The sequence below is a fragment of the Rhopalosiphum padi genome, chromosome 4 (assembly GCF_020882245.1).
Source record: "Rhopalosiphum padi isolate XX-2018 chromosome 4, ASM2088224v1, whole genome shotgun sequence".
NCBI classification, from domain to species: domain Eukaryota; kingdom Metazoa; phylum Arthropoda; class Insecta; order Hemiptera; family Aphididae; genus Rhopalosiphum; species Rhopalosiphum padi.
This window is the reverse complement of record NC_083600.1, coordinates 26,046,406-26,068,407: the sequence shown is the minus strand read 5'-3', so window position 1 is coordinate 26,068,407 and position 22,002 is coordinate 26,046,406. Positions and strand designations below refer to the sequence as shown.

General features: G+C 26.4%; 2 protein-coding genes across 7 annotated transcripts in view; one reads left to right on the top strand and one right to left on the bottom strand.

Moving 5' to 3' along the window:
* The first annotated feature begins 488 nt into the window (after nt 1–488).
* On the top strand, nt 489–14,168 carry LOC132930161 (probable cytochrome P450 6a14). Its single transcript, XM_060995869.1, has 7 exons — nt 489–852; nt 7,965–8,193; nt 8,903–9,197; nt 10,003–10,419; nt 11,472–11,664; nt 12,890–13,156; nt 13,912–14,168. Exons 2-7 carry the CDS (start codon nt 7,997–7,999, stop codon nt 14,079–14,081), a joined length of 1,539 nt encoding a protein of 512 aa, XP_060851852.1. The 5' UTR covers nt 489–852; nt 7,965–7,996; the 3' UTR covers nt 14,082–14,168.
* A 2,111-nt stretch (nt 14,169–16,279) lies between these two features.
* LOC132930159 (bromodomain-containing protein 3-like) overlaps nt 16,280–22,002 on the bottom strand; it is a 29,607-nt gene continuing 23,884 nt past the window's right edge. For 5 of the 6 annotated variants that reach the window (XM_060995866.1, XM_060995868.1, XM_060995864.1 and 2 more), the window contains 8 exons: nt 21,285–21,455; nt 20,836–21,144; nt 20,479–20,630; nt 19,777–19,914; nt 18,770–18,934; nt 18,566–18,693; nt 18,354–18,504; nt 16,280–17,610 (listed from right to left, as the gene is read on the bottom strand). In XM_060995866.1, the coding sequence (XP_060851849.1) occupies nt 17,539–17,610; nt 18,354–18,504; nt 18,566–18,693; nt 18,770–18,934; nt 19,777–19,914; nt 20,479–20,630; nt 20,836–21,144; nt 21,285–21,455 (1,286 nt within the window). In that variant the 3' untranslated portion in view covers nt 16,280–17,538. The remainder of the gene's footprint in view (nt 17,611–18,353; nt 18,505–18,565; nt 18,694–18,769; nt 18,935–19,776; nt 19,915–20,478; nt 20,631–20,835; nt 21,145–21,284; nt 21,456–22,002) is intronic. The other variant, XM_060995867.1, reaches the window with a different exon arrangement.

Genomic DNA, 22,002 nt, shown 5'->3' with positions numbered 1-22,002 from the left:
CTAGTTTAGGGTTTTATTTCTTCTTACTAAAACGTCTCTATACCATATGTATAATTTACATTAACGACAACAAGATTTAAGAAAAAGTAACATAGCATATATAATATAGGTACTTATACTATCTCCTGTCAAACATACATATTACTTGAACCGCAAATAGAATAACTTTAAAAAAAATTTTAACGTCAGACTGCTTAAATGGTATAAATATGGCATACCTCGGATACTTACAGTAGCAGCATCAAGCTATAATGCTATAGATATATTATAAAATCTCTATTATCCAGTAGCTATATATAGTGTAACACCACCGGGATGAAGGTCGTCCAAAGACCTAATGATATATACTACTTTTTTTCGTTCATGCGTTTATTCTATTCTGCGTATTATATACGAGTACGTATACTCACCTCGACCTGCTTTTCGTCACCGGCCGGTTCCAGCCACAGCACTCGTATAAATTACGATATTAATATTTTATCGACGACTATCGTCATTTGGATGTTCAATACGGTGCGCAGTTCTCCAACTACGGACGCTACGTGTCGCGCACATCAACAGTCTATATAATCGTATAAAATATACCTAGTCGAATTCTGTCCGGCCGCACAGCAACCGCTCGTGTCTTGCACCATGTACTTATGGTGTATGAAATGCGAGCTCGTGGGCTTAACCTCCGAATTAAAAACACATAACTAAGTTTACGATAATAATATTGTTTTCTCCAATTTTAATCGTTGAGTTAATAACTTATGTGTCTTATAACACACTACTACAGTGATCGACGGCAAAATTCAAAGACGACCGCTACTGCATAATTACTATTCAAAATCCAACGCAAATAGAACATAGGTAGGTAGTATACCTCAGATCGACTAAGTATATTATTATTTATTAAAACAAATATTACAGTTATTTTAAATTCTGTGCTTTAAGTCACTTTGAATTAATAGTAAAGGAATTATGTTAGAAAATAAAAGAGTAAGTATCTGTAATAAAATAACTTCTTAGTTACTAGTAAAATACTAGAAACAATATAAATCTACGTCGACTCAAGCGTGGACTTCCCCATGATATTATCGCTTAACAACAATATTAAAAAAAAATTGTATGTATTATTATCATCTATATTATATTCTATTCTGTGTATCATTTATTCTATATCTCTATGTACATTTTTGTAATTAATTAATTGTATATTACATTCAATTGTTAAATTGCTAAAAAAAAACTAATCAGTAAGTTAGGTGACTTTGCCAAAAAGAAAACTTAAAAAAAAATAGATACTAATTACTAAAATATACGTTGCATTTGTTAATAATAAATAATACATTAGGTATTTAACTTAAATTTTAATAAAAAAAATTACACAAACACAAAAAATATTCAATTTGGGATAAACGCCTACAAAAAATGTGGCAAAATTAGTTCATTATTTTAATTTTAACATACAAATTTAATATGAAATATCTCATACATAACATAATATGGTACAGGTAATAATGACGACATTGGAATGTAATTACTAATCAGTAACATAAATTTGGTTAGGTACTATTCAACACTACGAATGTTAAAATATATTATATTATCTATTTAATACAATTTTATAAAAATTTAAGAAAAAATCCGTTTTTTAGTAAATTAATAAATATCTACTAACCACTAATCAATACTTGTATTTAAATAATTAACAGTTAATAAATATATTCTTTGGTTTCCCTTTAAGATTTGAATTTTAAGGAACATATTATGTTCATCGTACATGCCTTATAACTTATTTTAGCATATATTTATCATAAAATACAAGTGTATATTCGAATATACGAATTATATATTATATATTAAATATATTATTTTTATATGTTAAAAATGTATTAATAAACTCCTAAGTTATTTATACGTACAAGAAAATAAGATACAAAATGCATAGATATTATTAAGTAATACTTTTTCTTTTGTATCTGTTGTTAAATGTAGTTACTTGTTATATCTTAATTATTTGTCTACTTGTATATATACTGCGAGTAGAAAATGCTCGTTAGTGAAAGATTATAAGTTGTGATTGTATAGTATATATTTATATTATATGACATATTCGTATGCCTATTTATACCAGGACCAAAAATAATTTACTAAAATGATTTCCGTTATATTTCAATTAATCTATAATTAAGATTTTAGTGTATTCATGAATCAGCCATGAAGATTTATTATTGAAAAAAAATATACTATTCATTCCTTCAATTAGTAAATCCAATTATCAAAAACGATATAAAAGATTAAGTTGATGGTAGTTATTCTATATTCCGCTTTTAACTCTTTATGCGAATTGGATGCAAGTTGATTACGCAGTGAAAATAAAAATTCCAATAAATCTATTTCGAATATTAGGATACATATTGAAATAGTGAAATTAATTTAATTTAATGATTTAGTAAAAATTCGAAAATTTTACACGATATATAAGTGATAGGTATGTTAAGCAATTTTGACAACGCTAGTACAACATTGTATCACTCGGTACATATAATAACTACAGTAGGTACCTACCTACCAACCAACCTACAACTGATTATTGACCCGATTCAGTATAATATGATCTATACATAATATGCACATACAAATTATACTTCAGATTATTATTATACATCAATGTCATAGTATTAGATATTTCTAACAGGTGGGTTTATCATTAAGTATGGAACATTCGTTTTCGTCATCGCACACACACTACAGTGCCGTGTCAGAAGTTTGCATGGCATAACAATAATAATAATAATATTACAAAAACGCGCGCTTAACACAATATTTACAGTCGAAAAAAATAAAAACCTGTTTTCATTGATCTATACAAGTAAATTTGTACACATAACACTGCATGTTTATCAATATATAATAACGAAAATAATTAAATGGTAAAATTTGACACTACTCTCTGCTGCAATTATAATATGCAGTAACCTAAGGTCAGCAATAATCGTAGCCCACTATATAATAAAGATACACGATTATAACCTTATAATACAGTCCATGCAGGTAAACGCGCGTTTACGACATTTTATCCAATTGACATGTATGGCAACATTTTATGATTTTAAATATATTCATCTCTATATATAAATACACAATGGAAATTGCATGAAAAAGAAATAATATTTTTTCACTTAAAAAACTTATTTTGTATACAAGTAGTAATATATAATTATAAGTATAAAATTACTAAATTAAATAAAATAAAAAAATTACATTTAAATTATATAAAGTATGTAAATTATTATTTGTTTTTTTTTGTCGAAGAACTCTTTCTGATATCCTATTGGACAACTTTTATACCATTATAACTATAAAAATTATCTCACTTGATTGACAAGTGCGTACTTTATATACGTGTAACAATATAATATTTTTTTAAATTTTCTGTAGAAAAATAACACAAAATTAATTCGTTAAATAGAATTTTTGAAATTTGTTAGAAATTGTTTTGAATAAAAATGTGATGGTTCCATAAAATATTTCGTTATTTTTAGAGTTACGTTAAATAGAGGTTCCACTATTATATTATGTATTAGATATAATATTATAGTGGGTAGTGCAACACATGACTTCTATATTATGCAACGATCCGGATGACAATAGCCGCGTGCTGCGTCAAAAAGTATACCTACCTGTTGATGTACCTGTAGTCAACACACATAAGTCATACTAAGCTTATCTCATGATTAATGTTAATAATAAAATATTCTTCAACCCATATATTATATTTCTTGTGCACGTTACGGCTACATTTTGTGTAAAGCATATACCCTTTTTATGACTGTCCTTTCCTTCACTTGGTCTCTCAAACTGGTATAGATGGTACATAGACAATAACTTATTAATTTGAATAATATTAATTAACACTTAAACTCAAACAATTGTTATTAATAATAATAAAGATGGTCAATTTTCCAAATTATAGTGCCTAAAAATTATTACATAAAAATTTCAGAAATCTTCGTTTGTGCACTATACACATTTGAACATAATTTTCTTATCATGTAACTACTAAGACATCTTGTTAAAATAATTATATATTATTACTTTATATTTTCAACTTACCACGTCTACTAACTTTTTTGGGCCAAGGTTTTAGAATTTGGATACGAATTTAATTTCCTGAATGTAAAATTGTCGCAATCGTCATAGTAGTCTAAAATAAACATAAATAATCAATTATTTTGTAAAACAAAACTGAATAGAATAATCACATCTGATATTTTTCTAATGAATACTTATTGTATCACCTACTTAGTACAATTTAATATTGACATTATATGATTTTTTAAACAATATTCAAGTTTATATCCAGTTAAGGGTCTTTTGTTGAAGCACAACTGAAAACAAAATTGCCTTGTATAGTACTCCATTTGATTTCAATATTATAAAAAAAAATTATGGATAGGTATTCAATAGTAGTTTATGTAGAGACTGAACTAAGTTTGACGCTCATCTTATTTAAGAACGACAATAACCCTTTTCACTCACTTTGGTATGAGCCATTTTTTTATTAGAAAGCAACAATAAATATATTCTAAGCAGAGCTTGGTTTACTATAATATATACTATGTGCAATAGATAAATATGTATTCCACAGTAAAATAGGTAACTGAAAAAAATAGCAATTTTTATCAGAAACAATAAAATTGGAACAATCGTAAATTATATATTCAGCACGATTGTATCCATTGAAATAATTTAAAGATGTGTACATGCAGTCCCGTAGTCAGAGGAAAGAGGCCACTGAAGTCACGTGTCCACCCTCCTCTCACGAAATTTTTTTTCTGGTTTGTTGTAGTATATTGTACAGACATTTTTATAAGTTATTTCATTAATATACATATTCTTATAATTCAAGGTAAATCTATGATAATGATAAATTATTTGTAATTTTTATTCATAAATGTCAAATAGTAATGATAAATGCGGATTTAAATAATAAATACAATTAGATCTCATTTTTGTAGTGAACACAATAAATTATAGTTTGATTATTATGTAGGTTTAATGTTTATCATTTAAATGTGTTTAGCTGTTTCATCATAATCTCCTTTATTTTTTACCATCGCATTTGTGTAAAGTCAACTATATAGATTCGTTTATACTCGTATTATATGTTTGATAAAAGTTAAGAGTTATGATCTTGTATACTTGTTAGTAAATATTAATAATAATCGAGAAAAAAATTTAATTTTGTGTTTACAGCATATATTAATATACTTAATTAATACATTAATCTATTAGGGCTTACAAGTTACAATAATACATTGTTATGGTAATGTATGGGAATCATAGTTGTTACTTGTTAATATAATTAATTGTAGTCATAAAAAAGTAGATGTGTATAAAACACTTTATAAACAAACTACAAAGAGGCTATAAAGTAATAAGTAATAAATAGGTATTCTAGCATTGTAAAAATTTGGAAAAATTAATTAAGTGCTCTAAGAAAAAAAAATAATAATTTCTGGCTACGAGACTGTGTGCATATAATAAATATTAACATAATATACGGCACACGTGTACATTGTATTATAATTTATAATAGGTATTGTATAATAATATGTTCATGGAGCTTATAAAAATTTGATTTGTCACGATAGTATGATAAAATTACAAATATATGTAGGTATACCTACAAATTAACAAAAACTGTAGTTATAACTTATTCATAAATATTTACGATTTTTAATTTACATTAAAAAAAGAGTATTAAAAAAAATTAGGGGTACTCTCAAGTATCATGGCACTAATCAAAATTTCATGTATAATACGTAATTAAATTTTAAATGATAAGTTAAAATTTTTTAAATCTTGTATCAAAAAAATTATTTTTAGTTGATTAGTGTGTTATAGAATTAATCTTATCTAAAAACATCAAATCATCAAAATTAAAATTATACATTTTAATTAAATTAATATAAAAATATTATTTTTAATTATAAAATTCGTAAAATTATTATGTTATTCGTTATTCGCGAATTTAACAACTATAAACAAAAGAAACAATGTTTTATTATAACATCTTAACTATTATCATTAACTTTTTATTTCTATATTTGATTTTAATACTAAAACTCATAATTACCTACTTACATTATTTTTAAAACGTACGTCTTTAAAAATAAGTATTGAATTCCAAATTCTTTATTCTTAGTCATATTTTAACCTGAATTTCTAAGTTTTTTTAAATATTTTCTAGAAAACTATACATGGAAATGTCTAAATTGAATTCCTTATAGCATAAAATCTTTACTTAAAGCTCTATCCTAAAGAAGTGATCTTTATGGAACTTTTGTAATTTTTATTTCTTCCAAAAAATAAATAAATAAATACATTTATGTAAATTATAGCTCTATAAAACTATAAAAAAAACATATAAAATAATACAAGAAAACATTACAAATCCACCATTATGTTTCGTTTTGACCCTTTTTACAGTTGTGCGTGTTCATTTATAATAATATTACAGGTACATCGTTAAATATATTATTCTATGGATCTGTGTAGGAATACGAAATTCTTCACACACTTCGCATAAAAACGTGTATACCATACAGCCATACAGGATACGGTAGCACATGCTTAACTGTAAATCAGGTCTACTAAATACAATCAATTTTAAAACTTTCTGTTTATGTACAGAATATAAAACATACATGTTTTGCATTGACACGTTAAAATAGGATAGCGATCAATGCATTTCTTTTAATTATAATTATGTTATCTAAACTATCTAACCTATTTTGAAAATATTCAATTTATAAATCCTTTTTAATGAATAACAGAAAGTCAGAAATGATAAATGTTAGAATCGTTAGAACTGTACAATATTTATATATGTCTATTATATCATCTGAAGTACGTCCTAACCAAAATATAAACTATACATTTATCAAATTAAACTGTCAGAAAATGCTTGACTATAAGAATATTTTGCTTATTTATTTTATATAGTATTTTATTTATCTGTCTTATCAAGAGACAAGGTGTACATTTTAAAATTAAGATATTTAAATAGTTAATATGGGCATATAATTTGTTATACCTACCTAATAATCCAATCAAATCGAATGGAAAAGTGTCAATATATATGAAAATGTAATCCAAAATTATTTTCCTATTAAACAAATTATTGTTTGTTTATTTTATTATAAATTATGTAACTTCTTATTGATTTTTATTAGTCTTCTACCAAATTTACTTGAAATATTTTAAAGAAGCTTTACTCTATTTTCATGAATTCCATTTATTTTCTACATTTTGTTATTTTAACAAAATAATATGACTAAATCAAAACATTTTATTTTTTATAACGTATTTATATGTTAATATTAATATATTATGATAAATTGATAAATATTTACCTCATATTCTCATCAATTAAAAATTACTTTATATAATACATGATAAAACACAATATGTCACCCAGTCACCCCTAAAGTGAATATAAATAGAAAAAATTGTAGCTGCCCACCCCAACATCTTAAAAATGCATAAAACAAAAAAGTAATAAATGTATATTTTTAACAAAAAAAAGTGTAATTTTACAAACACGTGGTAATTATAAAAAAATTTTTTTCTGAAAAATTTCATTATTAAGGAATTTAAAGCATAAGCAGGTATGATTATTATACATATAGTAACATACGACAAAATATAAAATCCAACGTGAATAACGTGCGTCAAATAGTGATGGGCAACATGATTTAGAAAGTCATATGTTTCAACGTGTCAATGTACAATATTTGAATTCATTATAGGTATATATTTTTATTTTTCATTACGAAACATATAGGTAACTAAGTAGTAATAGTAAGTATAGAAGGTAAATTTAAACCGTAAACTTCTTCGATCTGCAATAACGAGAAAAGTACAACACACGACGTTATTATAGTATTATTATACCTATCCTCTGTTTTTAGATTCCAACGTACGACATCGCATTAGGTACATAATGTTTCCAGCGGCCGTCATAATCGTAGCGTGTTGTACGGCAGTAGTACTACTAATTTACAACTATACGACATCCACGTACAAGTATTGGAAAACGAAGTCGGTGACGTTTGCCACACCCGTACCACTATTCGGTAACATCAAAGACCAAGTGACGCTAAAAATGACCCAGGGCGAGTGCTTGAAAAATATTTACAAGTATGTATAATGTATAATGCACAACTTTATAAAACGAGCATCACGATGCTCGGCATCTATCGCTGAATTTTCTCTCCCCGAGAAAATCACTATTGAAGGCTGCTGATTTAATGAGTAACTACAAATTCTATATTAAATAATGATGATTACCTATACCGTTTATAAACAGAGGTCTTTCAGTGTTTATCTCCATCAATAACTTCTATACGGAAAATCCAACACAATTTCCTTAAATTAGCTTTTAGTATATACCTACTATTAGCTAATGGAATAGTACCATACATTTAAAAAAAACATATATACTTAACGAGAAATATTATATTTAAACATTTGATTTTCTAAATTCTAAATTTTTAAATAACATAGACATTTAATGTTTATCTTAATTATAGTAATTATACACAAAAAAAATATTAATGCCATAATAGCATTCCATCAAAAATACAGTGAATGTACTTTCGATCTTCTGCAATAGTTTCAAAAAATAATATTTTAATAACATATTTAATACGTAGAAGAAATAAATTTAATTGACAGGGAATAGAAATAAACATAATAGGTTGTATAACAATAACATCTATAAATATTATACCATATTACTTAATAGTTGACAGTTATACTAATACTATATTTTCTATACCAATACCTGTGCAGTGTGTGCCTATAAGGCTACAACTTTGTCTACAATATTTTGTGACTTGTTACACAGTGATTTTCCTCATGAAAAGTTTGTGGGCATGTACCAGTTACAAACGCCAACATTATTGCTCCGCGACCCAGAAATCATTCGGTTGTTTTTGGTTAAGAGCTTCGCACACTTCACGGACAGAGGATTCTTGTACGACGGTCACAGGGAACCGTTGACCAAACATCTAGTCAATTTAGAGGGTGACACGTGGAGGATTCTCCGACAAAAGCTCACACCTACATTCAGCTCCGGTAAAATCAAAAGTATGTTAGGACTGTTACAAGGCTGCGGAACGCAACTCATTGAATACATGGAAGTAAGTAATAATTGTGATTGTAATGTAGTCAGTGGCGGATTTGAGGGGGGGGGGGGGGGTGACGTGTCGATTACCCCCCCTTGGGCTTTTTTTTTACTTGAATTATATATTATATTGATTATTCATAGAATATGAAATTCATAAGTCATAAACTCATAACTATAACTTCAAGCTTATTAAATTAAATATCATTTAATAAGCTTGAAGTTATTATTATTTGAATATCAATCTGTGATACAAATTCGCCCCCTCCTTAAATGAGCTTCAGATCCGCTACTGAATGTAGTGTTCTTAATCATCAATATTACTTTTTTTTTAAATAGCAGTCATTTTTCTTCCTAATTTTTTAATTTTTAGATTTCACAAGTAATTTAATTATTATTGCGATACGTTTAGTAATAATATTATTAGAATTTTATGTAAGCTATTAAAACGATATTTAGTGTTGAGTATACGTATAGGATTTTTTTATAAACTGATTTACTGAAACAAGGCCGTAGCCAGCAAAATATTTGGGGGAGGGGGGTAGAGTATAAATATGTTATATAATGTAATAAAATATGAAATCTTATTTCAAAAAAAGATTTCGGGAGGGAGGGGGGTTCTGAACCCTTAAACCATCCCCCTGGCTACGGCCGTGTGCTGAAATATATAATAACAATAAGACCTCCTTCTAACACTCACATTTCATAATAAACCAATCCATATAATATATAGATTATATCATGTATAATCCACGCATAACACCAAATAATAAATGACAATATTATAAAGCTCTACATTACGTTTTATGGTTCATTTGCAGGCAACCATCAATTCTGGAAAGACGGAATTCGAAATTCGTGACCTAACAGCCAAGTTCACTACAGACGTAATTGGTACGTGTGCGTTTGGACTAGAATGCAATTCACTGAATGACTCACAATCCGAATTCAGAAGGATGGGATGTGCGGTACTCAATTCTTCGGCGTCTTTAGCGTTGGCAAAAATAGTCCGAATATTCTTCCCAAAAATTTTCAAGGCGTTGAAACTCCGTACATTTCCGGCCGAAGTGCAACAGTTCTTTATGGGCATCGTGAAACAGACAATCGACTTCCGGAATACCAACCAAGTGCGCCGGAACGACTTTATACAGCTTTTGCTAGAAATTAAAAATCAAAATAACCATCAAGAAAACACGATTAATTCAATTATACTGACTGAAGAGTTGATCGCCGCTCAAGTATATATCAACTTAATATTATATAGAATAATATCCATTATAAATCCATAATTATTATTCCTCGTGTATAAAACGTTCACGTATATGTAAAATTACTCTTCTACCCTCGGCTCCTAATAAACTTAAAAATTTACATAACTATTTCAATATAAGAAACCGCCATTTCATTGGTATCTTGAGGGATTTGATATTATCAATTTCAATAATATTTTAATAAAACAATAATCAAAACATATTTATTATTTGAATATTAATTCAAAGCATTTTAGATAGTCCTATAATATTATTATTATTGGTACTTTTAATTTTACGTATTACAAAATTATATAAAAAAACGTATCAAGTATGTTGATATAAATATTACCTTGTACTTTCTCCCCCCCACCGCGCCAATATCATATAGAAACAGGTTGGAACTGTTTATCCCAATACTACCACTTACTGTACCTACTTCATATTCAATTTAATTATTATAATTTAAGCACGTACCATCCAAAGAATCAAAAACTAAAAATGTTTTGATGAAATTATATAATACATCTATGATATATATGAATATATTCTGTATTTATGTTACAAACATTTATACTATCAAAAAAAATATTGTTTCCCTTTTTGTTTACAAGTGTAATTTTTTTTTATAAACTATTTAAAAATATCATATACATAAATAATAATATATATTATTACATTATTATCATTTATTTTGTACGTCATCTCATTCATAAAATATTATTTACTTTACATTTTATCATTTTATAGGTATCTTTACACAAATTGTTTAGATGGGCCTATTTTTGATTAATTATCAACTGGCATTTATATTTTATTGATTATTACACAATCGGTAATATTTATGATAAAGATTTACATGTTTAAAACATCAAATTTGGGGAAAAGAGTGATTATATGAATATTCTGATACCTTATTATTTAAATGTAAAATTTATCCAAAACAATTTCAGCCTCCTAAAATTTAACTAAATCTCCGCCTACTCGTATGATAATACAGTGATATTATAGAAATACATTCATAAACTTATATTACAAAGGTATTCGTGTTCTTCTTGGCTGGCTTCGAGACGTCCTCCACGACACTGAGTTTTTGCTTGCACGAGATGGCCGTCAACCAAGATATACAAAACAGGGTATACGAAGAAATCAACGAAACAGCGGATAAGTATGGAATGCCATTCTCTTATGAAGCAATCTCTTCAATGAACTACTTAGAACAGTGTCTGAAAGGCAAGTAATTGCGTTTTATCCGACCATCGTTTTTACAAGCCGCACGCATGCATAGGTACTGATAAACCTACGTTATAATATATACATATTATAATTAAACTATAATGTTAATACAATTCTAATAATTATAACACAATCAGGTAGACTCAGATGATTTATTTCACATTCAAAAATCCTGTGTATATATATGCATATAAATGATAAATCAATGGTATAATTTTGTTATGTTTGTGAGAGTAAGAGATGAAAATTACCCAAGATATTTTTTGATATTGTTTAAATTTTGAGTAAAAGCCCAAAGCCCCACTCAATATGGGACGATTCTATGGCTCATTATTTCATAATCTATTTAAGTTTTTAAAAATATTTTCTTTATATGGTTCTAGTTTAAATAAAACAACATTTTCTTTAAATACATTTTTTATCGTTATAATTTTTAAGATTTTTTTTTTTTAATTAGAATATACATTTTTAATTTCATATTGAAACAGAATATTTTTCGGGGTATTTCGATACATAAAAGCCAAAATTCGAAAGGTAAATAAAGTTTATGAGTTAAAAATATTAAAGGTTAGGTTCGAGGGGAGTGAATGGGTACGGGGAATCCCTGCAAAGTGTTGGTCTACTACTCTGCTAACCTAAATTTTAACTCATAAACTACTCATCCGGATTTTGATTTTTATATATCAAAGTACTAAATTGAGAGTATTAATGTACATGAATCGTTAAATGGAAATAGCCACCTACTGATAGCATTAGTTATTTTGAATAACTTTTTGGATTGATTTTTTTTTTTACAAATCTACAATATAAATATTGTGTTAAATTGTGGACTATACTGTCTATACTACATTTCAAGAATTCCACAATTTCCAGTTATTAAAGTTAATTATATTTTAGTAATTCATATGTATTCTCTAAATTTGTATTCATAATATTAAAATGCACGAAGGAGTTATACATAAACAAGTCTGACCATGCACCCACAACAACAAAAAAAATCATATAGGTATTATCAAATTATACACAAGCATCTATAATAATAAAGACCATAAATTGTCGATTTTTATATAATTTTTACTTTTTTTTGTTCGTTTATCGGTCATTCCGCCATAAACACTATATCAACAACTCTCTGATGTACGTACTCCCGTTGACGCGACATGCACCCCTGGAATCTAACCATTAAACATCATTGAATACTTCAAAAATATACCAACTGCAGAAACGATGAGAAAATATCCACCAGTACAGACGTTGGTCCGGGTGTGCACCAAACAGTTCCGGGTTCCTGGCACAGAATTAGACCTGGACGTGGGCACGGCTGTGTTGATACCAGTGTACGCGATACATCACGACCCAAAGTACTATCCGGAACCGGACACGTTCGACCCGGATCGGTTTGCTAAAGACTGCAACGGTGGTGGTAGCGACCACGGGAGACCCGCGGGAGTTTTTCTACCGTTCGGCGATGGCCCGCGCATATGCATAGGTATACACTAACTTTTATTTGAAATTTAATGACAGTTATTCAATCAAAACAAATCGGACGATTTTAATTCAAACAAAATTTTAATTTCAACATTGCACTATTTTAATTAATAGTATTCATTAATACTTCCCTAAATATATTTAAAAAAACAACATGATAAAATGTGTATTTAATCTAAAAATCTTAATATGATTTTTATAATTATAAATAACACAAAATAGTTAATATATTTTCGTGATTTTAACAATCACAAACAAAAAATAATACGTCTATAATAGTTTAAAAAAAAAAAATATTTTAGAAATTACGCCATTTCTAAAAAATATATATTGAAAATATCAAGTACCAAATAATATAGATTAGTAATTTTTTAAATTACGGCAAAATAACATTTTATCAATTTTGACAGATATTAACTGATATTGCGTACCTAAACATTATACTGTTCTTCCTCAATTTTTTTAGCTTTTCCGAATCATTTTAACAAATATTGAGATTTGAGAACATTTAATTTTTGACAGCTTAGCTACAAATTCGTCGAATCACTGTACTTATATGAACTATATACTTAGAAATTTTAGAATACAATATTATAATAGATTCCTATTTCATGTGTGGTACGTCAGTAGAATCAGTGGATTACCTATCAAAATAAAAAAATATATTATATATTTATAAAATAACTTACATTTAACTGCGAGCCCATTCACTGCACCGAAATTTGAACGCCGGTTATATCTAATTTTTTTCGACAGGTATGCGATTTGCCATGTTAGAAATGAAACTGGCGTTGGCCCAGTTCCTGCATAGCTACTTGGTGACACTGAGCGACAAATCCTGTACACGCATCGAGTTCGAACCTGCTTCATTTTTATCATGCCCGAAAGGTGGTATATGGTTGAACGTCAATAAACGTACACAGTGAGACCGCACAGCGTGCACCAATATTTTTATATTAGATAATGTCATTAGATAACGTGTTATTTTAAATATATTATAAAATCTATTCAAACGTTTATCTTTACTCTGTACAATTCCTATACATCAAGGTGTATTGATTAATGCACACCTTGCTATACATATATTTATATTGATAAAAATATTTCGTTTTTTTCCGCAAATTTTAGGGTTTGTAGGTTTGTTGCATATATATTTGCTTATATTTTTTCTTTGACAAATATGATAAATTGATTAATTTTTATTGACGCAACCGTATTCTTACAATCGTACCTCGTTTTAAATCATTATAACATCCGCCTTGCAAGAATAATTCTCTATAGGTGTATTAGATTGCCATCGAATAAAATTATATTTTCTTTTTTTCAAGTATTGTCAGATGATCGTGTAACACTTTTCAACTAATACAGCGCCTAACATGGTAATATCAAATATATGCTTAGGATATTTAGATATTTTATATTAGTGCTATTATACATTGAACCCTGTTATATTTTAGATGAGTATAATAAAAGACATAATATTCTAGAACATTTTTTATCCATCCTGCGTAGTATGCATTATGGGACACACGGCGATATAAATAGGCAATAGAGGTACACCACGATCATGACATGGTCCCATTCTTTTTCCGTTCTGAATAACTCAAAAATGTTGATAATTATTAACATTTAACACTGTTAACATATAAAAGAAGTACAGTAAAGGTGTGAACAACCATCACAACAGTCAATAATTATATTTTATTTTAATAAAGTATATATTGTGTACTCGTTTATTTTATACTTATATTACGCATGTGTCATTTGTTCTGTATTTTTCATGCAGTCTTACCACACTACTATAAAAAACTACTTTGGATTACCTCACTAAATTTATAATTCTCCCACAACAAAAACACGTGCTAACTATCAAAGAAATCTTGTTTCATCAGTGGAATAAATAAATAATATTAAATTTTACTCATTATTATTGATTTTAATATACGTCGAATAATTTACAACAATACACAGAGTAAAATTAATTTACCTGTTATAACTAGCAAATCGTGACAAATGTAACATCAAATTCCTTTGCTTGGTATTGATTCATCGCTGATACACCAAATTATCAGGAAAAAACTAAGTTCTATAGTTATGGTCAGATGATAGAATATACACAATATATTTATTAATTTATGAAGAACATATTTCATAACTTCCACATCAATCAATGGGGATTTACTCAAAATTAAAAATATTCTTATTGTGCCCATGTCTCCATATTAATGATTTAGGTAACTTGATTATTTTTTTCTTAGTCTGTAGTTTATGTCTTAGGATGTTAATAAATGCTGAGATTATGCAATTTGTACCTATACTTTTTTTATTGTTTAATATATCTCTGTAACATACTAACATATTGTGAATCTTATAAAACAATTATAAAAATTTAAATAAGATATTTTAGAATGAAAGACTGCTATTTCAGTATTAGATTAATTAAAAACATATTTATATTATATCATTAAATTATATGAATTAGGCTTTATAGAATTATTATAGAATTTGTAAAAAAAAAATTAATCATTACTACAGCCACATTTAAACACTTCCTTTAGAATAGTTTAAAATAAGATCTTCATTTAGTATCGCTTACAATTTAATTTAAATTAAAATTACTAATGTCAATGTAAATAACAATTTCCTCTACTTATTCTAAGAAAATTCTAAATAGAAAGTATAATTATGACACAAGTCTCATTTTAATTGAAATACAAAAATGAATTATTAAGCAATGCAATGAATGTGCAATTTAAAGACAATGGGAGCTAATGTTGTATGTTGTTTCCTATAAATGATTTGGGTTATGGCACCTATTTTTTTTTTAAATTAGGTTAGGTATAATACATAAATGTTAATTCATATCTCATAAAATATAACAATTTCTTTAACCATTGTATAAATAAATACGTAAATGTAATTGTTACATTAAAATATGAGTAATCCAAAAAATCTGTTTTTTTTTTTTACAAATTTAGTACATATATTACATACAATGACTCAATAATTGTTTACATATTCGTTTGTATGTAAATAAGGTGTGACTTATACTGTATACTGTATCCAATATATACAACACCAGATTATAATTTCCAAAGTAATATATAAAATAATAAAAAAAATATACCTGTTCCATGGCATGTTTAATGCTAAAAAAGTGACACTAAAAATGTGGAAAATATCAACCACACAATTATGCAGAATGTAAAACACCTGTATTATATAATTATTTTCATATATCATAACAAATTATAATTAAGTTTCAAGTTATTATTAATATACTAAAAAATAAAAATAAAAATTGGGCAATTTGTATACACTAACAAAAGTCCACTTATGACCACTTGATATATCTTGAAAATAATAAATAAATGATTACAATAATAAAAAAAAAAAAAAAGATAAAAACAACCTGTGTTATAGATTATTCTGTTATTTTAACTATGTTTAACAATCTTTACACACAAAACTTTGCATAATTATATATTAAAACTAAATTATTTTTAATAAGTTTATATATTATGTTTACATATATAATACAAATATAAATTTTTTTTTTTTATTATAAATTATGCAAAAGTTATATTTAGTGAACTAAATTTAAGATAATACTGAATTCTAAGTTGCTAAGGGAGAAAGAAAAATGAATGAAATAATAAAAATTAGTTGATAATAAAATATTTTTCAAATTGTAATATTTTATTTTTATTATTATTATTACTTTTTATTATTTTCTTTGACATACAACTATTTTTAGTATTATACAAGGTTCTGTACAAAATTGTTGTTGATTTATGTACAATTTGATTAGGTACTTTAAATGTAATTATATGTACATGAACGAAAAATATAAATATGGTATTTAGGTAGCAAAATTTTCAGCCAACAGGCACACTGCATTCAAAATACTTGTATCAAAACAAAAATAATAATAATAAAATATGCAAAAATGTAATCCCTATACTTTTTATCTTAAATATGATTCTCAACACTAATAAGATATTTGAGCGCTTCGAACAAGTTGTTTGTTAAATATAGTTTACACAAAACAAATAAATAATATGTGTCAATCAAGTCCAATTTGTCTTTACTACACTTTGGATTAATTATAGAGAAAAAAACTACCAATATGTCAAGTCTAGAAAACAAATATTGATATAAGTAAAATAATAAAATTTCTGTCTTAACAAAAAAAAAAAAAAAAAAACTATAACATTATTCCAAATTTGAAATTCATTCATAAAATGAATTATTTACATGGAAGGCACACATTTACTCTTATTTACACACATATACATACTCTAAATACATAGGATGAACAGACAAATAGAAGTTCTAAAGATAATTTCTCTCAGTATAATAAGTCATTAGTCATCGCAGTAATTAAGGTGCCAATGTTTGTTCGAATGCTGCCATCAGATCACTCTGGCGATTCATGTCAATCTGGTTCACCATCTAAATTAGAAAAATCTTATTTTACTCAACTTTATAAACATATTATACAATACAATAACAAATAAATAGCATTAATATAATTTTATTTATTATTACTATCCATTATTTAGGTTTAAAACCTAAATTTCATGTCATCCTTTAATACAACCCTATTCAAAAAGTTAAGAGGACATTATACCTGCATGTGTTGTCTGTCTTACTAATGTAGATCATAACAAGTTTTAGTTCAGCAGAACACATTTTGTGATGTTAGCTTTAATATTAGAGTAAATTTACCTATTATCAAATTTAAAGGTAAGAATATTATCTAGGGCATAATTTTTAAGTGAATTATGGTTATGTAAAATATTAAAAATTTAAAATGCTCATAACTCACTTAAAAATTAAAATACCAATAAAAGCCTATGAGATGCCCTAGATAATATTCTTACCTTTAAATTTGATAATAGATAAATTTACTCTAATATCAAAGCTAACATCACGAAATGTATTCGGCTGAATGAAAATTTGCTATGATCTACATTAGTAAGACAGAGACAACACATGCAAGTATAACATCCTCTTAATCAAAAATCATAATTTAGTCCAGTGGTCCCCCAACCTTTTTGACCAATTTAAAAAAAAATCTTTGATGCCCATTAATGACTAATGGCACACGCATATAATGTATATATTATTTTAAATATACAGAATTTTATAAAATGAAGTATCCTAACCAAATGACAACAGTAAAAAAAACTTACAGCTTCTCGACGTCTCCTCTCTTGTTCCCGTAATCTCTGCCTTTCACGTCCCTCAGCAGCACGGTCTTGACTGGGACTTGAACTATCATCTGTATTGCTAGAAGCTTTCACTTCATCCAAGCGAGATGATTGTTGCTCGGCAACAATTTTTCTAAAGAATATAATTAAAAATTAAAATAATTTTTAAATACTTAATAAATAATACAATTTACCTAGCTTTTTCAAGAGCTTCTTCTTCTTCTTTTTCTCTCCTTTTTTCATTTTCAATACGAATTCGTTCTTTTTCTGCTTGTTCTTTTTGATGACGTCTCATCTCTTGTTGTTCAATCAATGCACGTTGCTATAAAATAATAATAAATAATAGTATTATAGACATTTAAAAAAGTATTTTATTTTTCAATTAATTTTTTTAGTACTTTTTTCGCATTTTCCTTTGCTTGCTTTTTAAACTGCTGAAAAGAATCAGCAGTAGATGGTTTTATTGAAGCTCCAGGTACTTGATTATTAGCTTCAGTAGCAGCTTGTTGAGCTAATGAACTCCAAACACTTGTAGCAGCATTAACAACTCTTTGATCAGATAGCTATTTAAAAAAAATTGTTAACTATTATAATAATATTATTAAATTGTATACAAATAAATAAATAAAGACAAAAGAAGGGGTATTTAAGCTAGTTAAATATCTAATACGGTTGTCTAAATATCAATTAATCAATACATTTTACATTAATCAAAATATCATTGTTCTAGCAATTTTAAATAGCTAAAAAATATAATTTTCTACTCGTATAACCATTTTAGAAGCATAATAAATTAGGAATTAGTCAACTAAGATTTTAAAATACAATTTTCTGTTTATTTTTTTTTTATGAATTTGCAGCAAATTTAGAATACAATTAAAATATTAAAATTTAAACATTATTTTTATTACTAATTTTATGTTACTCTTTAATTAGCTAAATGAAATAAAAAATGTATAAGACATTTAGTAAAATGATAAGATATAAATATCTCCAAAATATAAATTTATAAACTTACTAATTAAATACTTAAAATTAAAAAAGCTTAGTAAGCAATAAAAAACAAACTAAATAACATAAATCACAGTTATTGCCCTACAAGGTAAATATATTATTCATTAGTAATAATGACCTTAAAATAAAATAATGTGCATACATGCAAAAAAAACCAAAAATTACAAAAATTATTAGTAATATAAACTTTCATAAGCAAACTTGAAATAAATTCAAAGCATAAAAAAAGCAAAAACTAATGCATACAAATATACACGATACAGTTTTAATCTATTTTGAAAAATGTGTGTATGCCTACTTTACTACAAAACAAAATTATTTCTATCATCAAATTAACTATATAGGTTAGATTTGCAAAAATAGTTCAGTAAGCAAAAAATGTGATAATTACATCTGCTGTGTCATAAGAAGGCCCAATATTAGGATCCCATGGGACAGGGAAAGAATGTAGATGGTGGTGGTGACGTAATGGTCCCATAAATGACGCTGGAACCTGAGGGGAGGAATCTAAATTGAACTGTGGAAATACCTGAACCCCAAAATAGTGTTAAGGTTAATTATGTGTTATTCATATGTTATGTATTTAGAATATTTCTGCTAATTTACTGTCATTAATCAATCATTTACATCTTTATTATTTAACCATCACCTTTGTGTTATTTAAAGTAGCACAAAAATAAGTTATGTAATAAAATTGATAAATTTGAATAAATAAAACAAATTGATAACCAACTATTATTAATATGAATATATAGTAAATGATTATATTTTTTTTACAACAGTAAACCAAAATATCCTAAATACATACATGCCATATTCCAAATAAATAAAAAAAACAACAATTTTACACTGTATAGTAATATGAATACTCATACTTAAACAATATTAAATTTTTAAAAACAAAAACTTTTTAATGGTATTAGTTTAAAATTAAAATTTATCATTTAGTCATAAGTATATAAATATACATAAATTATATTTTTAAAACACATTTAATTATTTATTTAGCAAACTAATTTAGTTTGTTTTATTTTATCTAAGTGCACAAGTGATAGGTATTATTTTTATTAAAAAGCATATTTTCGAAAATTACCTGATTTGTATTTTGAATAATTGGAGCAATTGGAGTTGGACGAGGTTTACTTTCTATTGGGGGTTGTACCATCAATGGTGGTGTAGCTGAATGATGAACAGCTGCTACAGAATTCATGACTGGTGCTATATCGACATGCGGAACTGAAAGTCCTAAAAAATATACAATTAAGAAAAATAATCCTTTGTGAAACAATATTATATTATTATTAAATTTTCATATAATTGAACAAATATAGATAAAATTATCCATTCGTAAAACTGGTGAAATATAAGATATTGAATCATATATTTCATAAGTATCAAATAATTTAAATTGATTTATCATAAACTTAAAAATTAAACAAATTAATATTACCATCATTAACAAGAGAATTGTGCATGTTAGATGTGGGTACAACTGTATGTGCAGCCTGTTTGTCAGGGACACGTAATGAATTATTATTGGTAGGTTGACTGCTAGGAGGTGTAAGAGGATCAAACACTGATGCAATTGATGAGAGTACTGTATTTTCATTAGGTATCGTCCCCAGGGAAACAGTAGGCTGTGAGATGGTACTGCTAATTGGGAGCCCAGGCTCTGTTTTAACTTCGACCTTAGTTGGTTGTAATAGAACTCCATTAGATGTTATATCTTGAGTTATTGATGAAGTATTTGAATCCCCATCTAAAAATAATCAGTGATGTTCTTAATATTAAATAATTAAATAAATAACAAAATAACATAAATAATCAAATTCATCTTATAAAACCAATAAGAATCAAAATTTTAATTAATAGGAAAAAAAATTTAAAAAAATGAATTACTTGATATATTTCCATTTGTTGTAGGAAGACTTGGAGCTGTAGATACAACTGGTGTTGGTTTAGAGTGAATAGCAGGATTTGCTTTTGAAGTGTTAATAGTCATTGAATTTGTCTTGGAAGTATTTATAGCCATTGGATTTGTTACTACTGGAGGTTTTTTAGGTGGAACATCTAAAAATTTAAATTAGTTATAGTTTATGATCTTAAAATCTATTAAATAAAAAGCAATAATTAGTATTAAAGCTTAATACTAGTATAAATAACAAACTTAATATTATAAGCAACATTCATCAACATAGAAAATAGTTCATGCGAGATTTAAAGCATAGAGTATTATAAATACACAACATATATATTATATGTCCACAATAACATATAAATAAAATGAATTATCCATTAAATGTTTAGATACAAAAATATAAAAACAAAAATAATATAAAGTTAATTAATTAATTATAATCAAAATAACTCAATCTATTAAGTAATTCATTAGTTCATTTTATTTGTTTCCCGAGACAGTGTATATTTTGTTTATAAATAATTTTTATATAAATTATAACTAAATGTATGCTAAATAAGTTTAAAACATGCATAAATAATTGTAAACCAAAAACCGAAATATTTAAATAATTTAAATAGATAAACTATGTATTAAATAATCAAGTAATTAAATAGATTGTGCAAATTATTATTTTTAACAAATGTAATTTGCAAAATA

Coding starts and splice junctions, on each gene's coding strand:
- LOC132930161 (XM_060995869.1), top strand. CDS start 7,997: ATGTTTCCAGCGGCCGTCATAATCGTAGCGTGTTGTACGGCAGTAGTA. Junction 10,420..11,471: donor AAGAGTTGATCGCCGCTCAA/GTATATATCAAC, acceptor TATATTACAAAG/GTATTCGTGTTCTTCTTGGC. Junction 11,665..12,889: donor CTTAGAACAGTGTCTGAAAG/GCAAGTAATTGC, acceptor TACCAACTGCAG/AAACGATGAGAAAATATCCA.